This window comes from Oxyura jamaicensis, chromosome 1, assembly GCF_011077185.1.
Source record: "Oxyura jamaicensis isolate SHBP4307 breed ruddy duck chromosome 1, BPBGC_Ojam_1.0, whole genome shotgun sequence".
Classification (NCBI taxonomy): Eukaryota; Metazoa; Chordata; class Aves; order Anseriformes; family Anatidae; genus Oxyura; species Oxyura jamaicensis.
The window spans coordinates 46,085,151-46,103,579 of record NC_048893.1 but is presented as its reverse complement, the minus strand read 5'-3'; the positions used below and the strand labels follow the sequence as shown (position 1 = coordinate 46,103,579).

Sequence of the window (18,429 nt, the reverse complement as noted above, 5' to 3'; positions counted from 1 at the left end):
AGGCTCTGAAAATAAGCCTGCAGCTAGGATTTTGCCTCTAGGCTAAGAACAACTGGGGGAGGTTGAGAAAACTTGCACATACTTTTTTTTGGGAAAAGTTGTGGGTTTTTTTTTGTTGTTTGTTTGTTTGTTTTGAGAAGAAGAGGAATCATAAACACTCATGAAATCAGATGCTAACTGTCTAATTTAGGGGATGTCCTTCAGGAGTGCTCAGGTCAAAAGACGCACAAGAACCGAGCCAGACTTTGTATTCACATTGGGAAACGGTAATGTGTTTCCCAGCTTTTGCTGTCCCTGGTTTTACAATGAAGGTTCTGCTAAAGCCCTACGTAGATGTAGTTACATACAGATGACATCTCACACTTGAATGACTAACCATCATTCTTCAGAACTGTCACTTATGTAACTGGCTTTTTCAGGTGAAATGCACAAAAACGCTCCCTCTCTGAAATCTTATTCTCTTTTCAGGAATTTGACTGCTAGCTAAGCAGCTGCAGATCCTGCAGTCTTTCTGCTCACACGCGTGCATGCACGTGTCATGTTGCTATCTCGGACACGACACAACCCCCTGCTCCCATCTCGGAGCAACGTACTGGCCAGCCCCTGGCACGGCGGGGGCTCAGCCTCAGGCATCCTGGTCTTATGGCATAAAAAGGGGCAAGGGGAGAGGAAACACCCCGTCACTCGAGGAGACACCTCAGCACAGTGAACCCTCCAGCAGGTCCCACTGCAAAGCGTGGGGCTCGATCACCCTTAGGCTGCCCCGTGCCTCATGGGCCATGCAGAGTAAGCTCTGAGGCACAGCCGAATGAGTCAGCCTGACTGCACACACGTCACTGTTGGGACTCTTGCCACATTTATAACCGGAGTTTACTTTCCCAGTCCCCTGGGGTTGGTGCAAGGGCTTGCTGCTATTTCTTGCTTTGTTTTTCAGCGCGATTCTGGCAGCGGCTCCTTCCCACAGCACCGCCTGCTACCTGTGCACTGTGATTTCCATAGGCCATCGCTGTACTGGAAGCGTATTTGGCTGCAGTCTCTGCTGTAACTCTCAGTGGTGCTCAGGGGCACACTCCCGTGCAATTGTATCACACTGAAATAATCCCAAGTAAACAGCTCCTTTCAAAGGCTTTCACTCAGGGAACATCTGGGAAAACCAGAGCAGTGCTACTTGAAACAGGCTTATCAATCATAGAGCTGCACGCTTTCAAATTTGTATATTTTCAAGATGTTGCAAGACTAGCTCTATTAGAAGGGAAACATGATGTCTGCTTCATGTTTGAGACCATAATTTAACTCAAATGAGAGTTCCCCGAAGAGCTGGAGAGATGCCAGACCTCCTTACCTCAAGTAATTGGCTTACATTTTTATGATCTTCCCCTTTTTCACATTGTTCAGTGCAATATGTTTAATGGCCCTGGCTTTCCCTACAGCTCCTCTGCCAGCACAGCCAGTCCCTTTAGGGCCAGCCAAGAAGGGAAGAAAGGACACGGCGCACTGGGGTGTCCCCGGGCTGGCAGGGCGCAGGCATGCCGCTGCTCGGGGAGGCACTGGCACTGGCCTGCCATGTCTGGGCTTTGTGTCTTGGTTGGTCCCAAGGGATTTCAGCTCTGAGTTCTTGTGATGGGAGCCCCCTGAAAACCAGAAAACAGCATTTTTACCCAGAGAAGGTATTGCAAAGTGCAGTGGAAAGCCTGGGAGTGAGAGCCAGCCCTCCCACCCCTCAGCTCAGGACCCAACTCAGTATCTGAGGATGCTCCAGAAGCAACAGCAAGCGCAAGGGTCCTGCTGCCATCAGGGAAGCTCTGCTCCCCCTCAGTCATTGAAATGCCCCTCATTTAGCACCCGTCAGATACTGTGCTACTAGTTAGCATCCAGGGAGAGAAAGGAGTCAGAAACGTTAATATTTTAAGGAGCCACTGCCGAGCGCGTGTACGTACCACTTGGAAAACGCCGGCAGCCTTGACGGGCCGGAACCCGCTGACGGGGACGCAGCGGTCGGCGTGGCCGTTGCAGAAGCAGCTGCCCTTCACGATGAAGTCGTAGACGGCGTAGTGCGGGGCCGGCGGGGCCTGCGGGGCCGGCAGGAGGCAAGGGCAGCTCTGCCGCTCCAGCAGCCGCACGCGCAGGTTGGTCACTTTCAGCTGCGCCTGGGCTTCCGCGCTGTAGGGGTCCTGGGCGGCGAGGGGCGGCGAGAGGGCTCGGTATATCACCTGCACAGAAAGGAGGTGTCAGCCGTGAGGGACATTCCCCGGGACACATGTCCCTGTCCCCCTCGTGTCTCTGGGTGCACCAAGCCTGGTCCCTGCGGTGTCACCAACTTAAATTTGGCCATTAGCAAACGGCAGCTGTCCGGCAGCCCTGTGGGTGGTCATCAGGCTGGGGAGTCCTCACCGACATCTCTCCTTCCCTCCCCACTTATTTTTTAACAAATAAAGCTCTGATTTCCAAATATTTGGCTCCTGTCAGTCCCAGGCTGCTTCCTAGTGGAGAAGTGATTCGGTGTGGCAATTAGTGACAGCGAGCTGAGAGTTGAGGAAACCGAGATAAGAAAGAATGAAAAGCTGGGAGCTCCAGAGGCTTAAACAAATACTTATCAGTCAGTCTTTAGTTTAACTTTGGTCTGATTGCATAGGTAAATATTGTCTCCAACTGAATATCAAGAGCACTAGATTAAAATAACTAATTTTCGTTAAGAGATTTATTTTAAACTTGTTGGGCCGGCTGCCTGCAGTGCGACACAGAACCAGCATGTGGTGCATACAGCTGCCATTCACACGAAATGACACGTTTATGACACACGTATTAGTCACCAGAACTTGTAATTTATGGTTTGCGCTTTTTAAATAGTTAAATACCCCTCCACTGACTAGCTCCTGAAGGTGTGATGAGTTGCGATATTTGCAAGCACCGGTTAAATGAGCCTCTTGGCAGAAGTTTGCGTGTGACACAGCCTCGTGGGCTGAGGCGCTGCTTCCAGCAGCAGCTTAAAGCCACCTGAAGGGCTGGGTAGTGGTGCCCCTTGTGCGGCAGCAATGAGGCTGATGAGGGGCATTACCGAATAGCAGCACATTTCAAAAGGTGTCTTCTTCCTCTCTTTCGGGAGCATAGGCATTTTTCCTTTGAGCCAGTGTGAACAGAAACCCAAATGAACCAAGCGGTCAGGCTCTGTGCCTCTCCCCAGGGCGTGTTATTTACCCAAATGCACATCAGTGTCTTTCTGATCACATTTGCTCACTAGTGGCTTTGTGAACACAAGATGTTTTTAGACATGGAAAGAAAATGCCCTGGAAAACGTCCACACTGGAGACATTGATTCCTTTTAGTGGAGATGATGGAAAATGCCTGGCTGAGAATTTTCTGTAAAATCTAGCATTTTGGGTTCCTAGCATAAATTGCATCTCAGAGAAGTCTTTGTTTGTCCTGATTCAGATGGGAGTGGTGAAGGAAATACAAAAACAGGGACAATTTAAGCTAGATACAGCTACAGACTTTCTTCTGATTATTTTCAGTTTTTCTTGTTTATCAGTCCCATTTTAATGCACGCAGCTGATGATTGTAACCCTAGTAAAGGCGATGTGGAGAGGAAATCAATAATCCTGAGAGCCTTCGTGCTGAGGAAGTTAAATCATGCCGGTGAGGAATTCAGGGGGAGTTACACCACTGATCCCCATGAAGCCAGTGTTTCAGCTCAGGCCCTAAATTGTTACAAACATGTCTTTTTATGGCTGTTTGAAAACAGTGATGCTAAACACGAGCCCTGTGTGCAATCCCCAGGGGCTGCAAAGAGCGGTCTCTCAGCTGCTGCCCCGGCTGCCCCGTACCGCTCCAGCCGTGCTCGGCAGAGCCACGAGCAGCACAAAACAAGGGGGGAGCCCGGTCTCAGCCCTGCCATTGCGGTAAACACCCCCACACCCCTCACCCAGTGCTAGTGGGCCTGTTTTAATAAAATACAAAACGGTCATTATAACACGTAAGTCGCCAAACAAATAGCGATTCTCTGCTCTGTCCCAGCCGACTGAGTTGGAGCCCCTAGAGGCTGCACAATAAGATCAAGGACGTGTTTCCCAGCAGGATTTCCCTGTTCAGCTGTTAACCCCGCCGATTCATCCCAGCCCTTCTCTGGAGTAATCCCAGCACATCACTGGGGTGACGCTGTCCTCATGCAGCTGTGGTGGGTCCGCAGCCCTGTGCTGCCCAGCACCTCAACCCCACGTACACCTGCACACGGGGCTGGCTTCCTGCTCTCACCTCTCCCAGGACTTTTCTGCCCAACTCTCACCGAGAGGACAGGTCCTGGGCTGCAGCATCCCGTGTATGAACAAACCATGGCTTGCACAGTACACCTGACCAGCTGAGGTTTTCACACCTACAGCTCTGCCAGAAGCCACAGGCCTCCTGAACCAAAACAGTTTTAATGGCACAAAGGAAGCGTTTAGGCAGGATTTGAGGTGAGTGCATTGCCTACAAGCTGTGGGGTGCTGCAAGCCCTTCGTTCCCCTGGTGCCACCTCTCTCCCGCTGCCTGGACAGGGTGTCTCTGCCTTCAAAGCCATCGTGCCTGCTACTCTTCGTATCGCAAAAACAGTGGAAGAAGTCATGCCTGAGGCTCCTGCCAAAGACAGCCATGTTGTGATTACTCAAAGATGCATAGCTCAGCAAGGTACAGAACAGCATCCTTTTGATAAATGATGCCATTCCTGTTTTCACAGAGCAAGGCCCCTGCCAGGAGGATGCTCCACCATGCACAGGGAAATGCACCTACTCAGCAAAGGGAGCAATGGCACCAAAATCTAGCTTTCTGCACCCAACGAGCCTCACCAGGAAGCACCCCATGGTGAGCAGAGCTCTGGCTTGCCTGCCTCCATGTAAGTGCTTTATTGACAATATGCCAAAAATTAGTATTATGATGTTAGGTAGATGGTGTGATTTCTCCCTCCCACATGACAGTCAGCACCACACATGATAGTAAAAGGTGGGAGGACTGGATCTCTACATCAGCAGCTGTTCAGTGTATGCATTACTACAAATTTCTATTTTGTAGAACAAGTAGGAAGTGATAAATTGAAAACTCACAGCACTTCTATGCTGCACATGCCATAAGACATCCTATCAGAAAGGTATTTTCATTCCCAGTGGTGCAACCTCACTATAAAACTTTTGATGTTTGGGATTTTTCATAACCACATTCCCAAGAATCAAATCTTTGTCTCAGCTTCCATTTCAAAAGAAGTATCTAGCAATAGCTTGTATCTGAGGAGCAAATGTCACTAACTAGGAGGCAAACAAAAAGAATACTGTCTTCAAAACAAAATACCAAGTGATTTTTGGGGGTAATGTTCCTTTGAAGCCTCGTGGAATTGTGCTGCTGCATCCCATGTCCATAAATGCGATGTTTGCATAAAGCAATGTCAATAGAGGTGTGATTTAAGACTTGCACAAGGATATCTGTGTGGGGGGAGAAGTGTCTGTGCACAGCCAGATAGGGTGCTGGAGAATCCTCATCCCCGTGAAAAATGTCCAAGGAAAAGGCAATGCTTTCAATAAAAAATGGAAATGCAGACTGAAGTGCCCACGTTAGGCCACGACCCTGAGATGTGTCCCGGTGCCAGCCACCGCAGTGTGGTGCCCAGAGCCTTCTGCCAGCCCCGGCCAGGCGCTGCCCCTCTCCCCACATGCCAGGGGATGCATCCCAGCCAGCCCCACAGCGGTGCCCAGCTCCCAGCAGGATGGACGGGGCTGTATGGGGCGGCTGGGAGCACCCCATGCACACTGTGGGATGGAAACATGCTGCTCTTCAGCCAGGCTGCCTGTGGTCTGGGCACACAGAAATATTGACACCCCCTAATTAATTTTCACAGCATTTCAATTTCCTCACGGGGAAGCTCTGTCATGAGCAGCTCTTGATCTGTTGATTATTTCACTTTTTTTTTTTTTTTTTTTTTTTTGCCCGAGTGGCACAAGAAGGCTTAGCTACTTTCCATTCCCCAGATGCAAAAATGTAGCCCTGAATATAAATAAAGCGGTGGCTGCGAGCATGCTGCACTCAAGTAACCGCTTGCACCACAATGACCTTGATTTATAAATACATAAAAGTCCCTTTGCAAGAAGTACCCTACTATGTTTACACTCGGAAGGCAATGAAAGGGCATCTTTATATATATATCCACAGTGGGAAGGAAAATGCTAATGAATGATGCTGAGAACAACAAAATAGGCTCTGAAGTCACAGAGACCCAAGGAAGTCAACAAAACCAATGCAAGGTTGGCCGCCAGCAAAGCCATCCACATGAGTCATGGGCACAACCCAGGCCATCAGAGCCTCTGCCCGCCACAGGCCTTTGTTGAGATGCACATGGCTGCAGAAATAAAGGAGGCTCTTCGGGTCGCAAATGCCCCTGAGGTTTAGGAGATACCTATAGGAGAAACAGGCACCTGCAGAGGCAGGGTGCCGGGACCCACAGCTCTGCACGCATGCCCTGTCCCTGTGCCCTGCGCTTCCCAAAGGCCCTGATCCAAACTCGTCACCCCGAGCCTGGAATGCATCAGGAGATGGTTTGCAAACAGCAATAAACAGCAGCAGTAAATAACGCAGAACGGGTAGGTGGATGGGGGAGTCAACAAGCATGGAAACAAGCCAACAAGCAAGTAAAACAGTATAAATAAAAGCAATGAACAAATATTAAAAACATCACCATGCTTTTATTTGGTTGTGAAAGCCAAAGCAGTGACACTGCACGAAGTGCTCTGTGGTTTCTTTCCAACATTTTTCTTCATGGGTGAAGAAATTCATCTCAATGTCCAATCTAAACTTTCCCCATTGCAACCTGAGACATCTGCCACGTTCCTTCCTTGGCTGTTCCCAGAGGGGACAGCTGTGTCTGCAGAAGAGTAGAAACCTTCCTGTACCTTTTAGCTTAGCTTCCTACTGAAATAGGCTTTATGCCATTACTCCATGTGTGTATCTATGCAGCTGCTTGTCAGTCCGCTCTAAAAATGTTGAAACTCCTAGCTAACTTCAATAACATCTGACAGATACCTTAAAAGCATTAATTTCTTAAAAGTTTTACAGAAACAGTCTTGGTCCTTCACAGAATCAAACCTGGTCGACTCCTCTCCCGGTGAAGGCCGCCAGGCCCCCAGTGCTGGTACCCTCTATGATTTCATAGAATCATAGAATCATAGAATATCCTGAGTTGGAAGGGACCCTTAAGGATCATCAAGTCCAACTCTTGACACCGCACAGGTCTACCCAAAAGTTCAGACCATGTAACTAAGTGCACAGTCCAATCTCTTCTTAAATTCAGACAGACTCGGTGCAGTGACAACTTCCGTGGAGAGCCTGTTCCAGTGTGCAACCACCCTCTCTGTGAAGAACCCCCTCCTGATGTCAAGCCTAAATTTCCCCTGCCTCAGCTTAACCCCGTTCCCGCGGGTCCTGTCACTGGTGTTAATGGAGAAAAGGTCTCCTGCCTCTCGACACCCCCTTACGAGGAAGTTGTAGACTGATTTGATGTATTATTATCCCCACAACAAAAAAAGAGCTAGTAGGAGAGAAACCCACGCATATCTGTGATGTGCTGTGCTCATTGCAATGACCTGAGGCTAAAAAATGGCTCTTTGCAGGTGCTGTAAGTAATTCACATGATGTGGGAAGTTTATCAGCCTAAACCAGGCAGGTGGCACCCGCCAGCTCCCCCAGCATACTGCTTTGCTTTTCTGCCTGTGGGACCACGTGGACTGCAGGGAGCAAGAGCCTCTGTTTGTTGGGGAAAGGTCTGGCCACCCCCTGCACAAGCACAGCATCACCTGGGTGAGACTAAACAGTCAGAGAAACTAGGGGACCTGTCTTGCCACAGCAGAGAGGGGACTGTCAGAGAAACTAAAAGGGCACTGAGCAGTGGGACTAGCCTTTTGGGCCACAGTGTGAAGCCTGACAGGTCATGCTTGTCTCCATTCAGGTGAATCACAGAAATAATGTTTTTAATCACCAAAACATCTCTCGAGTGCAAGCAGCTCAAAACATTTGGATTTCTTCAGCTCAGTTAACAGTGCTTCTCCGTGACTTGGTAAGTTATTCCACAATTGCTTTATTTTGCCTCATCCCTACTCATCTGTCAGGTAGCAAGGCTCCATTTCTTGGCTTACAAAACACTTCGGATGCATGATATCACTGGCATAGCGCAATCAAGGAAAAGAATTACTGCTTTTTTCTCGTCCTCAGAATCCCTGTTTTCAAGGCTGTGCTATCCTGCATGGGAAAGCAAAGCAGCACCTTTCAGCTGGCAATATGGAGTCTTCTGACTGATGAGCAAGAAAGATGGTATTGCAATATTCTTCCATCCAGAAGACCTCCTCCTATCCCTATAAAGATTTATGAGCTCAGCCTCGGCCTGCCAGCAGTACCTGCTTTGGGCATGGAAGACCAAGAAAACCGGGAGCTACATCCAAAGAGGCAGAGAGAGAATTGGCCATGCTCGTCCAGCTGGCTGGCTCCCCGGGGCCGCAGGACAGCCCCTCACAGCTTCTGAGCACGCTGTGCCGCTGCAGAAGCCTGCGAGGCAGCAGGTTAGCCTGGCGGCATGAATGCCTGCAACAGTGCTAGGGATCCAGAGGATCGCTTCCAGCCTAAGTGTAACTCGATTTCATGAATATTTTTTAACTCCTTTCGTCTATAAAGAAAAGGCTTTGTGTCTGCAGAGCTGGCTGCTTATTATTGCAGTGGAAGCCATTCAGTGCCCAGGAGCTATAGTTAATTTGGGGAAGAAGAACATCTGTCTGAATTGTATGCAAATATGCACAGCCAAAAAGGCCGTGAGAAACAGCACCCCCCTTCCAACTTACACTATAGATTTTGACAATGGCAATGGGGCACGGGGAATGCAGCGCAGAGACTGGTTATGCAGAGGAGAGCCATGGCTTGTGTCTCTGGTACGTTTGCTTTGGATGTAAACTTATTTTCCTCCTGGAAATGTTGCCCAGTCAGGATTTGAGGTCTTTGACATTTTTGTGGGATGCTGAATGCCGGTAGACTGGAAATCTCATGCCGGTACCTGTGGTGCATGTCGATTCATCTCAGAGTAAGTCCCCATCAGCTTTTGATCCAAGACTTGTGAGATGTGGCGATTCACTGCTTTAGGTTACACGATTCTCACGTGGCCATTTGTGTCCAGGAAGCCCAAAGAGAAATACGGCAGCCGCACTGTACGGCCAGCTAGCTGGGAGCTGGACAAGTGATCCGGTCTCCCTGTCATGCCAGCAAGGAGCAGTGAAGCGAAGCAGTGGGGTGCAGTGCTGGAAGAGAGGCTCCGGCTTCGCCGCTAAAAACCTGCGGCCCTTTTCTCAAGGGAAGCAATAACCCTGCTAACAAGGCCAGATGCCAATTTAGAGAATTAAATTCTCCCTACCCAAATTCCTCTCGTTTCACGTGGGTATGGTGCTCTTTACTTCCTACATGAGAACCTAAGTTTGGAAAGGGTCTCCTGGAGCCCTGGAGCCCACTCCTCCTCTTGCTGGCAGCTGACAATATACAATATATCCCCTTTCACAGACTGGTCAAGCTCGCTCCTAGGAATAATTTGTTTTAGCCGTAATTGGAGGCCGATCTTGAAGCCTTGATCTGCAGTAGTTAGAAACTTGCTGTTTTAAACAGGGGACTGCCGGCACGCACTATTAAACACTGGCTATGCTCCATCCCAGAGGTGGCTGCATTTCAATAGCTGGCCAAGCCAAGGGCCAAACTCCAAGTGCCAAAAACCCTGGGACAGCCAGGGAGAAAAGGAGACGATGAGGCCTTCCTGCAGGCTGGCTGCAAAGGGGGAAGCAAGCGGAGGATCGCTGGGCAGGTGGGACAAGCTTCTTGCCCTGGTCTCTGGTCCACCAGCGGTGCTGAGCTCCCCAGGAGGCCCAGCAAAGGGACACATCTCTGCTCCAGGACAGCTGAAGTCCACAGTAGTCCCAGCCTGGCCCAGAGACCTGGCAGGATCATCCCTGGTCCTCCACATGTGGAAAACTTTACAAGCAGGTGTTGGTGCCCAGAAAACTGTTCTGTCGCTCACCCCTGGTGGCGCCCAAGCTCTGGAGGGCAATTGTGTGCAAATGTGCCTGTCGTGGTAAAATTCCCTGGGTACCAAAGGTTCATCTCTGCATGTGCTTGGAGCTGTCCTTGTCTTGCGTTCTCTTGGGCACAAGTGAAAATTAACCTCAGGTTTCCCATTTTTACCTGAATCCGCCCTGCATTGAACTATCAGCCACCAAAGCCTGGGATTTTTAGGTTCCTACATCATATCATTGACTCTGCCTTGCATTCACTTTGTGTCATTAACTTTTTCCCTAGAAATCCTCATTTTTGTGCTTACGAAATAAGGACCCCCGTATTTCACAAAATTCATGGACGCAATGCAAGGAGCTGTGCTGTGTCTGGCCATCACCCCCGTCGCTCCCCAGGTAAACAGGCTCTCCTTCACACGCAGCACTTTTTTACAGAACCCAGTAAGGAGCATTTTCACAAGGACAAAATGATCAGGAAGATGCTATTAAAGAGTGGTTTTTGTTTGTTTGTTTGTTTGTTTGTTTTTCCTTCAAAATGCACTTCTACAAATTGCAGAGATGGGACAAGGTATGAAAATGTACTTCTGCAACTGTGCCCTCACCTGTCCTGTGCACTACTGAACAGGACCAGCCAGGACAGAGAGCAATGGAGATTTACCTTCAGTTAATGATGCCAATGATATGTTTAAAACCAATTTATTTAGGCCTGAAAGGCAAAAAATGGGCAAAAGCTCCTAGGCTGCAGCGGATTGTTCCTACAACCCAAAATTAGGGTACCAGAATAAAAGCCACTGAGCACCTTTAACTCCTGTTTGTGTCACCGAGTGTTAAAATTGCTCGCTGTCTGCCAGGGTCAAACTTGTGAGGAGCAGGACAAAGCTTAAGTTTTGCTCTGCAGAGTTAATTTCAGGTAGAACCAGTAGGGCTGGTGTGCAAAGCGTTAGGGAACGGAGGCAGGCTGCACGCAGGAACAGTGCAAGGCAAGGCACTGGAAGGTTTCTCTGCTACAGAAAGCACATGAGATCAATAAAATGCTCAGTAAGACACACACATGCACACCCCACAGTAAAAGAGCAGTATGAGATGTTTCAAATGTCAGCAGCGTGTTAGAGTTTGCTGCTGGAAAACAGTCAAGCTGCAAATACGCCTCTCCTATTAATAGCAAATAGCAACAATGGCTGAAGTCTCAAAGTGATTTATTAGCAGTATTCTGAATAGATGAACACCCAAATAAGTTACTAATTTACTAAAATCTTGTCAAGGAGACTCTGCTTCAGTAGGTCCTTTTATCCCAGAGCTTGTCTAAATGGGGACACTCAGGCGAGCTAATCTGAATTGACCACAGATGGGAATTTAAAGTGAATGAGATAATTGCATTGCAGAGTGGACAGTCACCCTCACTCACAGTTAAAGAACCAGCATCTACCATGGTCCCCTTCCAGATGAGCCTTTAACACTGATCCCTAGTCCAGAAGAGTTTTAAGATTAGCCTGTAAAGGAAGAAATAACAATACGATCCAAAATAATGGGAGGGAAGATGGTCTTTTACACGTGCTAATGAAAATGGCATTCCTGTCTGAGCACAACGCTGAAAGAGTTTATTTCTGCATCTTGATTGCTTTGATCAGATTATGTTTGGCTGGCGAATCACTTCTGATTTCCCTTGCAGTAATGTGGCTGCAGGGTTACACCCTGGAAAACCACAAAAGTACCCTGGGTTTGTGGTGCATTTGTAAGATCCAGGCTAAAACATGGCCCTAGCCTTTCTCTTAAAACATCGATAACGTAAGGCCGGCACTTAGAGGTTCCTGCCTAGGTTAAACGAACCACTGCTGTGAAACAATTAACCAAATTGAGCATGGGGAGAGTCTTCAGTGACCTCTCTGCATGCAGCTGATCCAAAATTATTCCCTGACAGGGAAGGAGTTTGTTTTCCCTTTCACAGTGGTGCAAGCCTGACCTCTCTGCCTGGCAGGTGCCTGAGGCTTGCTGGAAACCCGGGCTGGCTGTAGTGGGGTTTCCTCCTCTTTCCTGCCCATGCTGGAAGGGGACAGCCTGGTTGTACATGTGGAACCACAGGAGCTCTGAGTACACGCTTACCTGTAAGCCCGTGCTTAATTCCACTGAAAAAAAAAAACATTTAAGACCCAAAACCAGGGCTTTGGGTTCCTGAAAGGAACTGCCAAGTCCTTGGAGGGCAGAGGAAATGTAAGGAGGGCAGAGGAAATGCAAAAGGTCTGATTTTTCTTTTCTTAAAGAAGCACACAGTAAAAAAATGAAGCAGATACACCTTTGCTCCAAATTAACACATAGGACTTGCTAAAAAGAGGCCACGACCCCCTGAGTACAATGAGCTTCTGCCTCTGCTGCCCTGAAATGGGGCTTGCAGGCACCAGAAATGTGGATCACAGAATCATAAAGGTTGGAAGAGACCTCCAAGATCATCCGGCCCAACCATCACCCTACAATGTCACCCACTAAACCATGTCCCCAAGCACCACGTCCAACCTTTCCTTGGACTCCCCCAGGGACGGTGACTCCACCACCTCCCTGGGCTGCCTGCACCTTGCAGACAGTGAAAAGCAGGGACAACCAGCCCAGGTCTGCTGAGCTCTGATGATATTTTGGGGTGAGCAGCCACCTCCTGAGGCTGCCCCGAGCTTTGCAAATTACTCATCCCAAGGGATGGGCAGCAGTGACTGAGCTGCCAGCAGCAAGCAGAACCCCCTCCGTCCCGCAAAATGCTGCCAGATCCTGCAGGCCCTGACTCCGTGCCTGGAAATGCACATGTGGTGTTGGTATGTTTGAAGTGGGAGGAAGTGGTGTATAGATGGTGTGACACACAGTCTGGATCGTGGGTTGTAGCTGTTACATCGCACTAAAAAGCTATCGAAAGTTTAAAAAGAAATCCAGTAGCACTTATGGAATTCATGTTTGTGCTTTAAAGAAAACTGTGGAAACCGAGCTGCAATTAAATAATACCCTTGGACATTTCAGATGACTGCATATTTAAAACCTCTGTTTCAAGTGAAATTACTGTTTCCATATGTCTGGAATTAGGTACTGCCAGAAGTGGGAGTAAGGCACTGCATAACTCCGAGCAGAACACAAAACTCCGATGTTTCTTTAGGTGAGATACATGTTGCTATTGGCAGTTAGGAGTAATTGCTGGAATGTAGCACACTGTAATAAATTAAATGCGATATTTGCTAAGCATGCACGCTTGCCATCTGGTCACCAGAAAGTTGCTGTTATTACTTTGCAGGTAAATAGAAGTGGTTTTTAAGTGCAGGGAACTGAAGTGTGCCATGTAAATAAAATCTTATAAGCTCCAGCCTCTTGGATTCAACTTTTGTTTAAACCGTGGAATAGTTAAATGATCTTGACTTTTACAGTTTCTCTGCAATAACACAAACTAAGGCAATGCCAGAAAATGAGATCCTGCAGGAGCAAGCTCGGTACATAGCCTGTTTTGCAGCAGGCTACCTCAGACGCATCAAACAATACCAGATTTCTGTCCTTCTTGAAATAGGAACTGGTTTCGACATACAAGAGCCTCAGTCCTGCTGTACCCTTACATTGCACTGACCTGCAGAGGGATTTGCAAGGCCGGGATTTGCATGGCCAGGATTTGCATAGGTTGCTGCCAGACACAGCCCTCATTCTGGGTGCTGATACATTTTTCTATTTAGCCTGCTTTTTGGGGGCAGAAGAGGATGGAGGGAGAAGAAGAAAAGATACCACTTTCTCTTGTTGGTCCCTTCCAACTCAGGATATTCTGTGATTCTCTTGCACACCACGTGAGTTAAACCCTTTGCTAGTCTACTGAAACGACAGCAGTGGGACAGTCTGGCATGTCCGGAGATCTTTGTTTCTGAGCTGACAAGGGCAGAACTCAGCTTCTCCTAGAGCAGGATGTTGGCTGCATCCTGAGATGCAGCTGAGAGATGCAATTTGGTGAGCAGTTCCCAGAGAGGGGCTCCAAGCATGGCGAAGGTGACCCTAAACGATGGGGGTAGGGTGGGAAGCTGGGAACAGGGGATCCTTCTCAGATGTGGATGCTGGTCTCGAAGGACAGGACCTTCACCTCAAAACACGTTACTAGCAGAAAATGCAATAACAGCATTTATCAGAGGAAAACCAACACCCTACTTCACGAATCAGGTTTGCTCCTCTCTGCACGGCATCAGAGCGAGGTTTTCCTCCACCGTTCGGCCCAGGCCGTGGGATGAGGCCACTAGAGGGAGCAGCCTGGAGGCCACCGCTGGTCCCGGGGGACCCCTGCCCGGGTGGGGACCCCGCAGGGCAGCTGCCAGGCCGAGTGTCCAGCCCGGCACGACACCACCAGTCATTTCCAGCAGGACTGGGAAGGTTCTGCTTGTAGCACCTCCATTTATTACCTGCTGTCTCTGCTACTGAAAGTAGTTTGTTTTTCACGAGTACTTTTCCTCTTAGCAAATGTGTTTTTTTCACATTATTTCCACACGGGAGTAAGCGTGAAGCCGCATCACCCATGTCTTTGGACCTTCTCAGTCCCCACACCCCCGCCACGTGCACGCTCATTCACCAGGTGAGGGACGAGCAGCTTTTTGGGAAAAACAGCGGGACTAGGAGCCCAGAGAGGCAAGGGGCGGGAGGATGCTTACATAACCCGGAACACACGTTGTGAAATAAATGGGGATATGGGGGAGCCCGGTGCAGCAAAATGAGCAACACAAGCCCGAAGCAGGGCATGGGGCTGTCCCGGCAGACTCACCTCTCCTCCGGTACAGGGGAAGGGGCTGGAGTATCTGGAGGTGCACAGGGCTCCCTTCCTCGCCACGTCGTCCTCCAGCCCGAAGGCTGCGGAGCAGTTGGCAGCAAAGTACTTGTAGGGCTTCCAGGTCTCGCCAAAGTCCTGTGAGCGCTCCAGCACCATGGCCGCTGGCCGGGGCGACTTGAAGACCAGGATCAGGTGCGTGAAGTAGAAGGCGGCCTCCAGGTCCAGCCGGATGGTCTCCTGCGGGGCGTCCCCGGCCGCCTGCCACCACGTGCGGGGCAGGCGGAAGGGGGAGTCGGCCATGGCGGCGGGGGGGTGCGCCAGCCCCGCGTGGGCCCCACTGCAGCGACCGCAGGCGGGGGGCTTGCAGCGGCGCGCGGCGTCCTCGGCGTAGGCGCAGAAGGGCTCGGTGGCATGGCGCCCGCAGGCCGTCTCCGTCCGCAGCGCCCGCCCGTGGGCCAGGTTGCCCATCCGGGGGTTGCAGGCCTTCTCGCATGGGCTGCCTGCCCCGGCTGCACCGCCCAGGCCTGGAAGGAAAACGAAGTGACCGTGGGATGTCTTCTGGGGCCCTGCCACCAACTCTGGGGCTGTGCCACACACAGCCACCCGCCACCCGGGCACAGCTATGTCCCTGGTGCTCATCATCCCCACGGGAGAGGCACCGCCACATAGCGCCCTCCTTGCAGCTTAGCAGGAAAACAGGAAAACAAACAAACAAACAAAAAATGCAGCCCCACCTTCAGGGCTTCCCTGTGCTTGGGAAAATCCCTAGCAAGAATTGTAAAGGGATGAGAAGGGAGAGAGGGCGGGAAGAGGGACGCCTGCACCTCGCCCTCCTGTCTCAGGCAGCTGGGCAGGGGCAGGGAGGGGTCCCCAGGGACTGCGGCCACCCATCCCCGAGGCCCTGGAGGGGACCCAGGTGGTGCTGGGGATGGGGAGCAAGGCAGAAGAAAGGTGGTATGCTTCTGCCACGCGTGTAGTGCCCCATCTCGCCATGGCACATCGGGTGTGGGGGAATGGGAGCTGCTGTGAGCATCTCCTTTAAACAGGGACCCCAAATCCTCACCCCCATTTCCCTCCCCTCCTCCCCAACCCCAGATCTCCCCACAGCCCCAGCCTGCTGCACAGGTTGAATCGACACGCTGCTGACGTTTGGGAAGCCTGTCACCAACGTGTGTAAAGCAGGGCTGGGGGGGGGGGGAGGAATAAATCCTCGGTTGAAATGATGCTGGCAAGCTGCCTCGCAGCTGAGTCTCTGTGGGCTGTGTTCAGGTTTCTCTGGAAGACTTGTCGGTTTAAAGATCACAGTCAGAGTGTCGAAGGAAAACAAAATCACTGTGGGGTTCGGAGTGAAACCCTCCGCACAGCAACCCTCCTGGTTCGGGAACGCTTGATGAGGGGCTCTCCACCTCTTCATTAATAAATGTAGCAGGAGGCCAAGGCTGTATTTTATGAACCACAACTGTTTAATAGAATAATAAAAAAGAAGAAGCTCTGATGACTTGGATGCAGGCAGGCCAAAACATCCGAAGTGCATAATGTCTTCTTTATCACTGGGCCAATCATACATAATCAGCTTTGTGCACCAATTACTATGGCTTCTTCTTGGCATTTTTGTTATGTCCAAAGGTCGTTTCAGTTTAGCATCCAATAAATCCTTTATTTGGGCTTTATTCAGCCTTTGTCTACAGTGTCATAGTTGCAATTAAGCTATATTATGCACTAGCAGAGACTAAGCCTTCAGAGCCTGACAGATTTCCCCCCTCCTTCTGCTCCTTAAGAATAAACACCCTGGAAACAACACATTTTTACCACCATCAACCTATACAGGTTTTCTGTGCTGATTATTCAGAACAGACGTGGACCACTGCTTGTTATGCACCCATCACAAAGCACTTCTCGTTCCAGTCTCTGGACTTCACCACGTAAAAAGTCTCGGGAAGTTTTTAGTGAGCAGAACAGGCTCAGTGAAGTTAGCTTCCTACAGAGACAGAAGCACTGTGTATCTGACATGACCTGTATTAACTGTGCAGCACACATCTACTCTAGAAAAGTACACAAACCTAACTGTAGAATTCACATAATGTCCCTTACATCTCCTGAAGACACTTTTCAAAGCCTCATGGAAACACTAACTAACCTACACGGCTCTCCGGAGGGATAGGCAAGTGTGTGCTATTATCATGTTATCGGGCTTGCCGCAAGTTGGCCTAATTTATGTGTTTGGCTGCTTTCCTAGATTCTTTGGCTACACGTAACGCAGCGCAGCTAGCTGCTAAACAAATAGGTGAGCTTTTGCTGCGGTTCCCCGAGCCGTGGGATCGTAAGGTGGGCTCAGAAGAGGCAAACACAGCAGGGCTCAGCCAGCACCCTGAGCCAGGCCAGGTTATTGCTTGCATTTGACAAGCACCAATTACTGTCCCAAGGAGGCAGCGGGGAGGAACTGCCTGGTGGGAGGGTCCCTGGGGTCCCCAGTGGTGCCAGGGCTCGGGGTGACTGTCCCCAGGGGTGGCTGTCCCCAGGGGTGGCTGTCCCCAGGGCAGGGGCAAGGCTGTGCCAGGGGGGCTGGCTACTGAATTCCCAAGCAAGACGCTGAAGGTACTCGACTGCCCCCAGCAGCATTCAGCTCCTGGTACCCTCCGGCCCCAGTCACCGACTGCAGCTGCCTTTGGGCCAAGCACGGAGGGAGGGTCCCTTCCTCACCTGCGGCAAGATTTGGGGCCAGGAACCTCGGCTTCAGCAGGATTTGGGGAAAGCTGCCGGCACACAGACCCTGCTGATCATCACCGGGGCAGGAACGGGGGAAAGGAAACCCTCTCTAAAGGCTGTTTGTTTTCACTTGAATTAAAGAGTTGCATGACGGACACAGAGCACCGCATGCTATGGAAAGTGACAGCTTTCCAGTTTAGTGCTGCATGCAAGAGGAATTCAGCAGAAAGACAGATGAGAGCATAAAGGTTTCCACGTCGTGAGCCACGAGCTCATGACTGCTCTGCCACAGCCCTGGCATGGTGCTTTTCCTTACTTGCACTAAAAGCATCTGCCCAGCTAAATACCCCGTTCTCTGTCCTGCGCGTGCTGCTGGACTGGGATCTTCCGTAATGAGCAAGAGCGCGCAGTGAATACCATGACTCACCTGTAAAACATCCACGGAAAATCATATGCTTCCTGCTTAAGCATTTTAGCAACACTTGCCTTGTGATGTTCTGCTTGTGCCCCGTGCCCGACCAAGCGCCCGCTTCCCAGCTGGGTTTCTCCTTCTTGCTAAGTAGTCCTGGTGCTCGGCTTGCCGACACCCCGGGGATCGCAGCACAAACCTGCACCCAACCACCCCGTCCGAGCAGCAGGGGATCCTGCCAGGCGGGGACCCCTCTCCCCGGGGTCCCTCTCCCCTCTCCCCCTTCTTTCCGATGGGGCTTTCCCGGGGGGTCGCGACCCACCTGCAGCAGCGCCGCCGGGCACCAGCACCGCCAGCAGGACCAGCAGCAGCACCGCCAGCACCACCAGCAGCAGCAGCAGCCGCGTCCCTCGCCCCATGTCCGAGCCCCCGGCCGCGGCGCCGCCCGCCCCGCCGCCCCGCGGCGCTCCGGGCCCCGCGCGGCATCAGCGGGGGCCCTGCGCGGC

The 18,429-nt window shown here is 50.7% G+C and overlaps 1 protein-coding gene across 2 annotated transcripts in view; it reads right to left on the bottom strand.

Annotated features, from left to right (window-relative positions):
• The window catches only part of NTN4 (netrin 4), a 37,671-nt gene extending 19,322 nt beyond the window's left edge, over positions 1 to 18,349 (bottom strand). For both annotated transcript variants that reach the window (XM_035341542.1, XM_035341551.1), the window contains exons 1-3: positions 18,246 to 18,349; positions 14,803 to 15,332; positions 1,938 to 2,210 (exon numbers count right to left, since the gene is read on the bottom strand). In XM_035341542.1, coding sequence (XP_035197433.1) covers positions 1,938 to 2,210; positions 14,803 to 15,332; positions 18,246 to 18,342 — 900 coding nt within the window. In that variant the 5' untranslated portion in view covers positions 18,343 to 18,349. The remainder of the gene's footprint in view (positions 1 to 1,937; positions 2,211 to 14,802; positions 15,333 to 18,245) is intronic.
• Positions 18,350 to 18,429: the final 80 nt, after the last annotated feature.